This window comes from Aedes aegypti, chromosome 2, assembly GCF_002204515.2.
Source record: "Aedes aegypti strain LVP_AGWG chromosome 2, AaegL5.0 Primary Assembly, whole genome shotgun sequence".
NCBI lineage: Eukaryota > Metazoa > Arthropoda > Insecta > Diptera > Culicidae > Aedes > Aedes aegypti.
The window spans coordinates 30,904,133-30,919,238 of record NC_035108.1 but is presented as its reverse complement, the minus strand read 5'-3'; the positions used below and the strand labels follow the sequence as shown (position 1 = coordinate 30,919,238).

Sequence of the window (15,106 nt, the reverse complement as noted above, 5' to 3'; positions counted from 1 at the left end):
GTTTGTGTTGACTGGGCTGTTTGTTCAAAGAACTACAATATATTCACAAAATCTTGTGTAATACAGAAAAATCTTAAATTTCTGCTGCAATGTATTGATTGCCTCTAGATCAATTAAAAGATTTGAAGTATTTTTAGTTATGAAAATAAATATATTTACAGAATAATTTTGATGTTTTTTAAAGAACTACAACAGTTTCACAAAACTATGAATAATACAGGGAAATTACGATCCTAACAACAGTTTGAAATTCGTTGCAATGATACATGTATTTTGAGATTTTAAAATATTGTCATATTTAGGGTTATCAAGTTTTCACAATGTAATCGATGAAATTTTATTAAAAGAACTACAATATTTTCACAAATTACCATATAATACAAAAATATTCTGTTGCTACCGAAGTTTGAAAATTTATCATCTATATAATTTTCTAAATCGTTGTGTATTTTCAATAAAAATAAAAGTGCTCAAAATTATTAGAAGCTGTTTGTTTGTTTGTTCCTTTGGTATATTGTAAAACTTTCTATTTATGAAAACATAACCCAATTACTGAACTGTAGCGGAAATAAATCCGAGGTACATTCAATTTGCATAATCTGCTGATTTAGACATAGCGTGATATATTCTAGCAATATTAACAACTTTCAAATGAAGTCGTCTGACTTAATCGCTATTACCCATGAATTTTACAATATATATTTTTTTTCATATCTAGTGTAGTTTGATATTCATTGCGATGACGCTTTTGATTGATTTTATTAATTCAAACAATTTTCATGTTCACGAGAATAGAATTTAAATGAAAATTGCTACGTGTTAGTTCAAAGAACTAACATATTTTCATTAAATAATTTATTCAAAACTAAGAACTCTTTTGTAATTAAAACATTTTACGCAATGACCTATATTTTATGGTTCAAAACTTTCTCATACAAAAACAAGAACATGTTCGATGCCATCTACCTAATAACCTATAATAAGAACTAAGAATAAAAATATAAAGGTAAATATTTCAAATATGCAGTTACCCTAATCACTGTCTCAGCTAGGGCTTAATTGAAAGCCCATTTTCATGTCACTTTTTCAGATCCATTTTTATTTTGTACTAATAGCATATACTTTTAACTACCATGTAGTAAGTTAAACAGTAAGAATCGATTCAACCAGCTTTACTTAAATAATATTTGAACATGACACATCTTAAAAAATCTGCTTCAAAATACTGTCATTTTATTCTTGAAAGAACTATAATCACAATAGAACATTGAATGCAATAAACAACTTTCGTTTACCTATTGCTATGGAAAACTTACAGATATTTCAATGTTTAACCATATCGTACTGTTTACTATCACCGTAGTTTCCCTATTTCGCAGGGAAAAGAAATAGAGTATCATCTGTGCACCTTATTCCCCTCATTTAAGGGAAGTAAGGTGTTCGAAGGTTCATTTTAAAATAACTATTGAGTCGATCAATACCTTTTTTATGTTACAATGTAGCTCCAAGTATAGATGATCAGCGATATTTTTATTGAAAATACACAACGATTTAGAAAATTATATAGATGATAAATTTTCAAACTTCGGTAGCAACAGAATATTTTTGTAAGATATGGTAATTTGTGAAAATATTGTAGTTCTTTTAATAAAATTTCATCGATTACATTGTGAAAACTTCATAACCCTAAATATGACAATATTTTAAAATCTCAAAATACATGTATCATTGCAATGAATTTCAAACTGTTGTTAGGATCGTAATTTCCCTGTATTATTCATAGTTTTGTGAAACTGTTGTAGTTCTTTGAAAAACATCAAAAATGTTCTGTAAATATATTTATTTTCATAACTAAAAATACTTCAAATCTTTTAATTGATCTAGAGGCAATCAATACATTGCAGCAGAAATTTAAGATTTTTCTGTATTATACAAGATTTTGTGAATATATTGTAGTTCTTTGAACAACCAGTGATCAACGATGTTCAGGAAATTTGATTCTCATGAACATACAAAGAGATTAAAATTGTAAAACTGATGACTCATTGTGATAAATATGAAATTACTGTAGAAAACCTGTATTTTCCTGTATTTTTACTATTTTGTGAAAATATTGTAGTTTTTCCAACAGAAATTTATTATCAGTGTTCTGCAAATTTGATGACCTTAAATATGAGTATGTTTTAAGATCATAAAACGTTTGGGTCATCGCGATAAATTTCAAGTTATAGTTGAAAATGTATTTTTTTCTGTATTCTACGCAGTTTTGTGAATATATTGTAGTTCTTTGAACAAACAGCAATCAACGATTTTCAGGAAATTTGTTTCTCATGAACACACAAAGAGTTAAAAAATATAAAACTGATGAGTCATTGCGATAAACATGAAATTAATGTAGAAAACCTGTATTTTCCTGTATTTTTCACTATTTTGTGAAAATATTGTAGTTTTTCCAACAGAAATTTATTATCAGTGTTCTGCAAATTTGATGACCTTTAATATGAGTATACTTTAAGATCATAAAATGTTTGGGTCATCGCGATAAATTCCATGTTATGGTTGAAAATGTATTTTTTTCTGTATTCTTCGCAGATTTGTGAATATATTGTAGTTCTTTGAACAAACAGCGATCAACGATGTTCAGGAAATTTGTTTCTCATGAACAAACAAAGAGATTAAAATTATAAAACTGATGACTCATTGCGAAACATATGAAATTACTGTAGAGAACTTGTATTTTCCTGTATTTTTCACTATTTTGTGAAAATATTGTAGTTTTTCCAACAGAAATTTATTATCAGTGTTCTGCAAATTTGATGGCCTTAAATATGAGTATATTTTAAGATCATAAAATGTTTGGGTCATCGCGATAAATTTCAAGTTATAGTTGAAAATGTATTTTTTCTGTATTCTACACAGTTTTGTGAATATATTGTAGTTCTTTGAACAAACAGCGATCAACGATTTTCAGGAAATTTGTTTCTCATGAACACACAAAGAGTTAAAAAATATAAAACTGATGAGTCATTGCGATAAATATGAAATTACTGTAGAAAACCTGTATTTTCCTGTATTTTTCACTATTTTGTGAAAATATTGTAGTTTTTCCAACAGAAATTTATTATCAGTGTTCTGCAAATTTGATGAACTTAAATATGAGTATACTTTAAGATCATAAAATGTTTGGGTCATCGCGATAAATTTCATGTTATAGTTGAAAATGTATTTTTTTCTGTATTCTTCGCAGATTTGTGAATATATTGTAGTTCTTTGAACAAACAGCGATCAACGATGTTCAGGAAATTTGTTTCTCATGAACAAACAAAGAGATTAAAATTATAAAACTGATGACTCATTGCGAAACATATGAAATTACTGTAGAGAACTTGTATTTTCCTGTATTTTTCACTATTTTGTGAAAATATTGTAGTTTTTCCAACAGAAATTTATTATCAGTGTTCTGCAAATTTGATGGCCTTAAATATGAGTATATTTTAAGATCATAAAATGTTTGGGTCATCGCGATAAATTTCAAGTTATAGTTGAAAATGTATTTTTTTCTGTATTCTTCGCAGATTTGTGAATATATTGTAGTTCTTTGAACAAACAGCGATCAACGATTTTCAGGAAATTTGTTTCTCATGAACACACAAAGAGTTAAAAAATATAAAACTGATGAGTCATTGCGATAAATATGAAATTACTGTAGAAAACCTGTATTTTCCTGTATTTTTCACTATTTTGTGAAAATATTGTAGTTTTTCCAACAGAAATTTATTATCAGTGTTCTGCAAATTTGATGAACTTAAATATGAGTATACTTTAAGATCATAAAATGTTTGGGTCATCGCGATAAATTTCATGTTATAGTTGAAAATGTATTTTTTTCTGTATTCTTCGCAGATTTGTGAATATATTGTAGTTCTTTGAACAAACAGCGATCAACGATGTTCAGGAAATTTGTTTCTCATGAACAAACAAAGAGATTAAAATTATAAAACTGATGACTCATTGCGAAACATATGAAATTACTGTAGAGAACTTGTATTTTCCTGTATTTTTCACTATTTTGTGAAAATATTGTAGTTTTTCCAACAGAAATTTATTATCAGTGTTCTGCAAATTTGATGGCCTTAAATATGAGTATATTTTAAGATCATAAAATGTTTGGGTCATCGCGATAAATTTCAAGTTATAGTTGAAAATGTATTTTTTTCTGTATTCTTCGCAGATTTGTGAATATATTGTAGTTCTTTGAACAAACAGCGATCAACGATTTTCAGGAAATTTGTTTCTCATGAACACACAAAGAGTTAAAAAATATAAAACTGATGAGTCATTGCGATAAACATGAAATTACTGTAGAAAACCTGTAATTTCCTGTATTTTTCACTATTTTGTGAAAATATTGTAGTTTTTCCAACAGAAATTTATTATCAGTGTTCTGCAAATTTGATGACCTTAAATATGAGTATACTTTAAGATCATAAAATGTTTGGGTCATCGCGATAAATTTCATGTTATGGTTGAAAATGTATTTTTTTCTGTATTCTTCGCAGATTTGTGAATATATTGTAGTTCTTTGAACAAACAGCGATCAACGATGTACAGGAAATTTGTTTCTCATGAACAAACAAAGAGATTAAAATTATAAAACTGATGACTCATTGCGAAACATATGAAATTACTGTAGAGAACTTGTATTTTCCTGTATTTTTCACTATTTTGTGAAAATATTGTAGTTTTTCCAACAGAAATTTATTATCAGTGTTCTGCAAATTTGATGGCCTTAAATATGAGTATATTTTAAGATCATAAAATGTTTGGGTCATCGCGATAAATTTCAAGTTATAATTGAAAATGTATTTTTTCTGTATTTTACGCAGTTTTGTGAATATATTGTAGTTCTTTGAACGGCTAACAATCAAAAATTCAATGCCAATTGTTAGATTACACTAAAACGATCATCATACAATAAAAATATCTATAGGTTATCGCGATAAATTCTAAGTTATCTACCAATTACCTCCTGTTAGAAATTTTTTTAGGACTTGCTCCGGTGTTTTAAGTACTACAAATCAAACAGTAGTTCCCAAAAATATTTCAAAAATCTGACATGACTCTAGAAGCCCATACATTTCTGTAGGTGCCAAAATTTTGTAAATCGGGCTTAGGACAGCCGAGATATAGTGGGTTGAATTTAGCGTTCCAACTGATTTTGAGGCTTCGTCGTCCGTGTAAGTGACGAATATCTTAGGCGGACAAGTGTTAACCCTCTAATACCCAAATTTTTATTTTCAATCTAAATATCATTTTTCGTTATCTAAAATCGTTCTAAATACGTTTTGGGCAATGATTTATTTTTATTTGCAAATTTATGAATTTCTATTTTTGATTTTTATAATTTTTATTTTTGAACATCCCTATCCTTTTTCATTTTTTCTTGAAACGTCTCCTGATTACTGATTTTTGGCAATAATAAAAAATCACATTTTTACGTTACTTTTGAAAATATATATTTTTTTTATTTTTTTCTGGAGCATATTTTATTTTCCGTGTAACTAACGAAAAAACAGGTTTGAAATTATTTCAATACCATCAGGCTCTTCTTCCATGATAGGTCGATTGTAGAAAAATATTAGAGATACGATTTTTTATATTACACGTTAAATTAACCCCAGGCATTTGTAGGTTATATAAGAATACAATTTTTCAAACATTTTTCAAAAATACAAAAAAGTTTCAAAAGTCATAAAAAACTTCCCTTATATGCGTTTTATGAGCCGAGGCTTAAGCCAAAAATAAAATCATTTTGATTTCCGAGCTACAAAAAAATACACAAAATAGCAAAGTGTACCCCGTCTAAAGGCGGGGTTGGGTATTAGAGGGTTAAGTAACCATGAGTGAACATGGTTCGCAATTATCATAGAAAAACATAACGTGCTGATAATTCAAGAAACACTATACTCAAGCGTTAAGAGCTATTAGAAATCATGGAACTTCTCTAAAAGATGTTGCCAAACATTACAATATTAATATGTCTACTTCGGGCAGCCAATTAAAAGGAAGACGTTGACTAAAAAGTTGCAATATTAGAGAACACACGGAAATCTCGTGGAATGTCTATGTAAAGCAAGTTCAAAACATAAAAATGGGGTATAGGTCTATCCACATAAAAAAGATTCTAAATACGTTATTGAAAGATTCCGTTTGATTTCTCCCGAAGAGTTATCCGACGTCATATCCGACTTTCTCAAAAACAAATAACGAGCGGTGGAAATTCTGCAGAGCTGAAATGCAATTGCTGTCCTATAATGTAAGAACTAACATTGGAAATGTTGCAATTATAATGTTGTCGAATCATTTCAACTAACATAACTAAACAGTAGAAAATTCAAGTGAAAAGAATAACATTTTCTTTGTTTCCATGTTACTTATGTTATTGTTCATTGAGAAGCCTTAACAAATGTTAAAACTAATAGAAATCGTGAATATAACTGTTTGTTTTTGAATTTATTGTTCAAAACGGTAAACTTTTCACTTGCCCCACTTTTGGGGCAAGTGAAAAGTAAGGGGACATTTTTCAAAAACTTTTTCTGTATTTTTTTCTTTAATTTTCATAAAAATCAATTTCAGCAGGTTGCTTATATTTGGTGGGAGTCAAGCTAAAAAATATACAAGACCTCATTTGTTTCAATTCAAAGTCTCTAGAATTTGAAGAATCTCAACTATGCGAATTCCATTACCCACTTGCCCCACGGTACCTTACTCGTTTATTCACTTTTCCATTATGCTTTTCTACTTTATCAAATAAGGTTGATAGTGAGGAAAAATGTCATTGTTTTTCATTGAAATTTAGTGGTTTTCATCAAATTCTACGTACATTGCGGGAATCCCGGGATTCCCGGGATGTCACAAATAAAATCCCGGGAAACGGGAAATCCCGAAATTTGTCAAATCCCGGGATTTTTCGTCCCGGGATGGACACTCTAGTTGATAGAGATAGTTTTTTAGCAAAATCTTGTAAAAAAATCATTGGTTTTCAGGAGATACCTGGGAAAAAAATTTCTCACAATTTTAACCGGTTGCTTGTTAGATTTTTTGTGATTTTCGGGTTGAAAATATTGAGCAGATTCATTAAAAATCTTATGAGGTATAATCTGTTCCATGAAAATGTTTCTATAAAGGTATTTAAAGATTTCTGGCAAGGGTCTTGGTATGATGCTTGATGAATTTCCATTAAGATTCATGGCATATTCTTGATAATATCTTTGCAAGGATTCTAACGGACATCGAGGCGTATAATTAGCGGATTCCATGAGGGTTAAGTTTAGTGAATTCTCTAAAAGATTTTATTTTTCATGAAATTCTAAAAAAAAAACCAATTGGTTAAAACTGAATTGTTTTTCTTTTTGTGAAATTTCTTATGAGATCTGAGTGGTTTCTTACTGAAATTCTGGGCTTTCCTGGGTTTCATAAGGGATTCCTAATTGGTGGATTCCTAGAGACGCTTATACTGATTTTTGTTTTTTTTTCTATCTATTTTAGCCCTAGGCTAGTTCATCTCTGGACCAACGGCTTTACTTCCCTTCCAAAGGAAGTCGTCACTAAAATTTTTAGTGACTATCTCGGGGATGGGATTCGATCCCAGGTCCTCGGCATGAGAGGCGTGCGTTCTAACCACTACACCAGGTCCGTCCTTGTTTGGATACTTACTTTTACTTTTGCTGGCTCTACGTCCTTCAAGACATGACCTGCGCCACAATGTTACGCCAATTAACTCGGTCCATGGCTGCTAACCTATGACACAGAGGAGGGGCAGAAAAGCGTTCGAATTACCGCGGGAGTACCTCAAGGTTCAATCCTGGGCCCGCTGTTATGGAATGCGATGTACGATGACGTACTGAGGCTGCCCCTTCCGACGGGTGTTAAGATTGTTGGCTTCGCCGACGATATCACCCTAGTGGTCTATGGTGAATCGATGGAGGAAGTAGAGTTGACAGCAGCGCACTCTATTTCCCTGGTTGAGGAATGGATGAAGTCTAGGAAACTAGGACTGGCCCGTCACAAGACTGAGGTGGTGGTGGTCAACAACCGCAAGTCCGAGCAACGGGCGCTTATCTCGGTAGGTGATTGCACCATAGAGTCCAAGCGATCCCTTAGGCATCTTGGGGTAATGATCGATGACAAGCTGAGCTTCGCTAGCCACGTTGAATATGCCTGTAAAAGGGCATCTACGGCTATAGCGGCGCTTTCGAGGATGATGTCTAACAGCTCTGCTGTAATTGCCAGCAAACGCAAGCTGCTGGCAAGCGTGGCGCTATCCATACTAAGGTATGGAGGACCAATCTGGTCAAAAGCGCTTAGAACGAACAGAAACCTAAAGCGGTTGGAAAGCACGTACAGGATAATGTGCTTAAGAGTAGCAAGTGCATACCGGACGGTATCTAAAGAGGCCGTGTGCATCATAGCCGGGATGACGCCCATCGGGCCCATCGCCCAGAGGAAACGCTCAGAAGCTGGCAGCAGGAATGGGATAACTCCACTAAGGGTAGATGGACCCATCGACTAATACCAAATGTGTCAGATTGGTATGGTAGAAGCCATGGGGAAGTGAACTTCCACCTGACGCAGTTTCTGTCAGGACATGGTTGCTATAGACAGTACCTGCATAGGTTCGGGCACTCAGAATCTCCTGCGTGCCCCAATTGTGCTGGTGTAGAGGAAACAGCGGAGCATGTCGTGTTCGATTGCCCCCGTTTCATTGTTGTGAGAGGTCGCATGCTCACTACATGCGGAGGGGACACGTCCCCCGACAATATTATAGAGAGAATGTGTGCGGATGCCGAGTGCTGGAATGCAGTAACTACGGCTGTCACTCACATTATGTTAGAATTGCAGCGTCTATGGCGCGCCGACCAAGAGTTGGCTGCAGAGGATTAGCCCTGCCGAGGCTGGTCCCTTGTAACATTGTTTAAGTCGGCTAGGAGAAGCAGTTTGCCTAGGCTACTTCTGCTACACGTGTTGTGCTATATGCACTGGTCCCTTCCCGAAGAAATACCGTAAGGTGGTTCCGGGGAGATGAGGGTCTGAGTCCAAGGGTCATGTCGATGCACTGTTCACCACTTGAGCAATTCTAAATGAATTGCTCATGCACAGTGCATAGGCTGGTTTTAGCGGGTCGTCGTTGGTGCGTCATCCCCGCATTCCCTGAGTTATCTTCTAACTGTTTGCAGATTTCCCCCTTGTAAAAAACAAAAAAAAAAAAAAAAGGTGATCTCCACGGTGTAGGAAGTAGGGACTACGTAATGGCCATGTTTTGGAGGCGGCGAAATCAATCAGTCTAAGGGCCGATTTCTTCACCTTCGCTTAAGCCGTAAACCAGGTTTACCCATACGATTAAACCAGGTTTAAGGCCTAAGCGGTGGTGAAGAAATCGCTTATAAGGCCGTTTTCGTTCGTAAGCTGGTGAGCGCTGAACTTCCCTATAATCGGTCCAAATTCCTTCTCCTGGCCAACCTCAGCGTTGAGATCTCCAATAACGATTTTGACATCATGGCTTGGGCAGCCCACTGTGTTTTATTTTCTTGTTTTCATGCGCTTTTTGAATAGCGCGCTAACCGTTGATTTTAGCGATATAGTTTGTTCGGAGAAAATTCTTGGTATATTAAAGCGCAACTTTTGACGAAAAAAGTTTTGTGATCAATCCACCTAGCATTGAGATAGAAAAACTATTTTTTCAAAACATTTAGATAGACATATGGTGTCTTCAGCAAAGCTGTAGAATTGGCCATTTGAAACAACTTTGTCGAAGACACAATTTTTCTATCTCTTATACTTTTTGAGATATATGCCGTTGTATGTGAATGACCCCTAAAAATCATATATTCTATCATAACTTTTTTCCAAGATTTTTAACATTTTTTGTGTTTTCTACAAAGTTGTTTGTCATAAAAAAAACCATGTTTTTGCTGAACATATCATCACCCTATCTATTGAAGTAACAAAGTTATTCATGAATTACTCTTTTTTCAAGGGGTAGTTTAGGCCTCCATAACTGGCTTCGGCGCAAAATGGCGCAGACAACTCTTACAAATCATGAAAGTACCATATCTACCCTTTCGGCAGTTGATTAAAACGTTTGTCTATAAGCGTCTTTCCATGGGTTTTTACTTTCAAACAAATAAGCCTTATTAAAACGAATTCGACTGATAATTATTTTACTTTAAGAGATAGAGCGGAGCAATGTTCAGCAAAAACACGCGTTTTAAGATGTTTAACAACTTTGTAAGAGACATGAAAAATGTTAAAAATCTTGTAAAAGAGTTACGAATTTTTTAACTCAAAGTACACAAATTTGTACGAAAAAAATCGTTTAAAATCATTTTCGTTTATAACTTTTTACTTAAATTTTTAACATTTTTCAAGTCTTCTACAAAGTTGTTTAACATCTTAAAACGCGTGTATCAGTCGAATTCGTATTAATAAGGCTTATTTGTTTGAAAGTAAAAACCCATGCAAAGACGCTTATAGACAAAAGTTTTTATCAACTGCCAAAAGGAGTGATATGGTACTTTCATGATTTGTAAGAGTTGTCTGCGCCATTTTGCGCCGAAGCCAGTAATAGAGGCCTAAACTACCCCTTGAAAAAAGAGTAATTCATGAATAACTTTGTTACTTCAAAAGATAGGGTGATGATATGTTCAGCAAAAACACGGGTTTTTTATGACAAACAACTTCGTAGAAAGCACAAAAAAAGTTAAAAATTTTGGAAAAAAGTTATGATAAAAAATATGATTTTTGAGGGGTCATTCACATACAACGGCATATATCTCAAAAAGTATAAGAGATAAAAAAATTGTGTCTTCGTCAAAGTTTCTTCAAATGGCCAATTCTACAACTTTGCCGAAGACACCATATGTCTATCTAAATATTTTGAAAAAATTGTTTTTCTATCTCACTGCTAGGTGGATTGATCACAAAACTTTTTTCGTCAAAAGTTGCGCTTTAATATACCAAGAATTTTCTCCGAACAAACTATATCGCCTAAATCAACGATCTGGGCGCTATTCAAAAAGCGCATGAAAACGAGAAAATAAAACACAGTGCAGCCGTCGTTTTCTCGTTGCAGCTGCGCGTAGAAAGCGTCCTTATCGTCATCAGCATTTGCTAGATGAGGGCTGTGCACGTTGATTATGCTGATATTGAAGAAACGGCCTTTGATCCTCAACTTGCACATTTTGTTGTCGATTGGCCACCACCCAATCACGTGCCTCTGCATTTCGCCCATCACGATAAAAGCTGTGCCCAGCTCATGTCTGTTGCCGCAGCTCTGGTAGATGGTATAACCATCCCTATACGTATGTACCGTCGACCCATTCCAACAAACCTCCTGCAGCGCTACGATGTCGAACTTGCGGACCCTCAATAATTCGGAAAGAATGCGGGTACTTCCCAAGAAATTGAGAGACTTACAGTTCCATGATCCGAATTTCCAATTGTTAGTCCGTTTTCGATTCCTGGGTCTATGCCGATTGTACCAGTACGAATTTATATTGTATACTTCCTGTACTGATGAATTTTACGGCTGGCTTGTAAGGCCTGCACCAACCTGCACCTGTCTCGCCGGAGAACCATCGTGCACCGTACTGTTTAGAGTCCCACGCTGGCACTAGGACGATGATCAGCTGCTCCTTACATGGAGAACAGACGCTGTTTTGAGCCGCCTCTAACGTGGAGAACAGACGCTCTGATAAGCTACACCCTCAGAAAAGAGGAGCCTCCCTTCCCTGTCAGCATACGACCAAGGTCCCACCGGGGTAGGTTACCCGATCTTCCCTACGGTTACTCGTACCCCAGGCGGACCACGGGGAGGTAGGAATAGGAGTTACTGGACAAGAGGCTAAGGACCACAAATGGGGTCTATTTTATACCTGCAGATACGTGAAGTACCAATGGTACGCATTGTCAAGTCATTTACCACCAGTTGTATAATATGCGTTCAATGGCCCAAGGTTTAAGCCAAAAATAAAATCATTTTGATTTCCGAGCTAAGAAAAAATACACAACATTTCAAAACGTATCCCGTCTAAAGGCAGGGTTGGATATTAGATGTTGGCACAAAAAATATGGAGCCTATAAAGGCATCCAATTTGAGTATCGAAAGAAGTTTCGACCTTTACATGGCCCTCGTTATCTATACCCATGACTATGAACTCATCAACGGATACCGACCAGGGACCATGTGCTCATGCAATTCTCTTATGTTTAACCTTTGCAACCTTTTTCCGCTTCGCGTGAAAACTGCATCCTCATTAAAACTATACCGATAAACTTTCAACTAAAACGCCCCCACAGCCAGAGCTAAACTAACAACTATGTGTGATTTGTTCTTCTCTGCTCGCGTATCCTGCCAGGTATTCGTCAACAATGAGTTGGTAACGACAATCAGCGAGGGCGGCAGCTTCGGCGAGTTGGCCTTGATCTATGGAACCCCGCGAGCTGCCACGGTTCGTGCCAAAACCGACGTCAAACTGTGGGGTATCGACCGGGACAGCTACCGGCGCATTCTGATGGGTTCCACCATCCGGAAGCGGAAGATGTACGAAGAGTTCCTGTCGCGGGTGTCGATTTTGGGTGAGTTGCTTTTGAACACTACCTTTTTCTCGATTGTAGGTAATTGAATGTTTGTTTCTTGTTCCCTCCCCACAGAGAGCTTAGACAAATGGGAACGACTCACCGTGGCCGATGCGTTAGAACCAGTTTCATTCGAAGACGGAGAAACGATTGTGAGGCAGGGCGAGCCCGGAAACGATTTCTACATCATTGTGGAAGGATGTGCCACAGTCAGGCAAAAGCGTGATGAGGTAAGTTTCGACGCGTCGAGAAGGATTTTCAGCCTTTGCTTAAATGATGGCTGGGATTTGGGGGATAGAAAAGTAATCATCTTTTGGGGTGTAGCGTCGGTGAAACATACTCTCTTGAACTAGAGACGTGTCCAATGAGTGTTAGTGGTTTTTATTATGAGCTTCAATATGTTTAGACGTTAGTCTTCACTTACTGTTCAACTCGTTTTTTCATGAATTCCCTTTTGTCTTGCAGAACGAAGAACCCGCCGAAGTGGGCCGTCTCGGTCCGAGCGATTACTTTGGAGAGATCGCCCTGCTGCTGGATCGCCCACGTGCCGCCACCGTCATCGCCCGGGGTCCGCTCAAGTGCGTCAAACTGGACCGGGCCCGGTTTGAGCGGGTGCTCGGCCTATGCGCGGACATTCTCAAACGAAACATCACCCAGTACAACAGCTTCGTTTCGCTATCGGTCTAAATTTCGGGAAAAAAAAAGAGCAGTGCTGAATATGAATGAAGAAATACACACACATCACCTTAAACGAATGGCAAAAAAGAAGAGCCAATGGGAAGAAATAGAAACTCTGGTCAAGCGAACACAAATTATTTTTCAGAATCCAGAAAGGTTTTTTTTGCGTTTATCAATAGAAGTGTAGTTTGTAGCGGAAAACCATATTTTTTTTATATTTACAAACGAAGATAGAATGCAAGTCCTGAAGGCACGTTGATTGAATAAAAGCTCTGAAAGCTGTTATTCAGCAAACAATGCTTTTTGTGAATAAAAAAATATTAATTTCAACATGAAATACGTTTTTATTAGGTGAGGGCAGGCCTTGCAATTCTTTCCATTACATAGACACAAAACTTTACTTAATTTTCTGTTTAGATTTTAATGAAAAAATCGATTAGCACATTTTGACATTTAATTGCAGATTACGGATTAGTAATTCTCTAATATTATAACGATACAATTTAATGTTCTTAGTAACTAATTAGAACACATCATCGACGAGCCGAAGAAAACAGAAAGGTGCATGTGTGATAAGGGAGATTTTTTCTAGCTATCGTATCATTCAAACATACACACCGAAATACATTGACAAAAAGATGAAAAATTTGTTCTACTAAATAAAGCATATACGAGGAAACGCCGCCGAGTCGCTATACCAAACAATAGCAAGGTTATTCTATTCTCATCGTGAAACATTCTTAGTGTAATAAAATACGGTCTGCTTGGGAAGAACGAAAAAAAAAACTTCACGCCATTGAAGGAAGAAAAGTAGAAGGAAGCAAAGAAAGGAAGGAAAAATTATTAACAAATCAAAGTTGCAGCATGTAACAAGAAGCAGAAGTACAGGCAAAACCAATTAAAAATGATAATATCCTTCAGCTAAACGTGACAAAAACAAACAATTTATAAAACAAATGGTGCATTACGAAAAAAAACAAAACTAATTATCACAGACAAAAGATGTTTTATGGACATGTGTGTAAATCAAACTAAAGCAGAAACAAATGAAACAAAAAAAATCAAGAAACACATTTACGCGTATACACAGCCAACCACAGAAACCACTTTCCGATGTTCTATTACTTGTTGGTGAAAAAACTGTAACGATGTGTTGAATGTGTTGTGGAATCGCGCATGTTTCAACTCTTACAAAATACAAATAACTACTAAACTACAAAAGCAGAAGACGATACCGTTGCTGTTGTACAAGAATGACTGAGAATTCATGAGGATGATGGCGATACGTAAGTAAAGCAGATTGTTTGTGCGAGGTGATAAAGTAACTTAAAGCCAACTTTTTAGTAGATGAAAACCTGACGTATAAAAATGATTTAGTGGAGAGACCGCTCGTGCCAAACGAGCATTGCGTAGCAGTCGTTTGCCCTCGGAAGAGCAGAACCATTGCGTTTTATTATCTCGATTACGGAAGGGAGGATTTTGTTCAGAAGGAACAGAAGCTTGTGAGTTGATCAAAGAGTCAGAGATGCACGAAATACTACACTAAGCTACGAAGCAAGAAGGTTTTAGTGAGCAGTAGTAATCTTTTCCCGTTTGAAACAGGTGTGAGGTAGATGTTCTTTTAGAGTGTATTATGCTCGAATACTTTTCTTTTCTTTCAAATTTTTAGGTGTGGTAGATGAATTTCTGCGAAATTTTATGAATGACAGTAAATCGATTGATTCTCATCAATACTTAAGATAATCTGGAATTTTATTGTATCCTTCAGCATCGGGAAATTGAGTTTTTTATA

The 15,106-nt window shown here is 35.5% G+C and overlaps 1 protein-coding gene across 9 annotated transcripts in view; it reads left to right on the top strand.

The window, feature by feature from the left end:
* LOC5574099 (cAMP-dependent protein kinase type I regulatory subunit) overlaps positions 1–14,841 on the top strand; it is a 191,073-nt gene extending 176,232 nt beyond the window's left edge. For all 9 annotated transcript variants that reach the window (XM_021840409.1, XM_021840408.1, XM_021840407.1 and 6 more), the window contains 3 exons: positions 12,417–12,636; positions 12,712–12,866; positions 13,102–14,841. In XM_021840409.1, the coding sequence (XP_021696101.1) occupies positions 12,417–12,636; positions 12,712–12,866; positions 13,102–13,323 (597 nt within the window). In that variant the 3' untranslated portion in view covers positions 13,324–14,841. The remainder of the gene's footprint in view (positions 1–12,416; positions 12,637–12,711; positions 12,867–13,101) is intronic.
* The last annotated feature ends 265 nt before the right edge of the window (positions 14,842–15,106 follow it).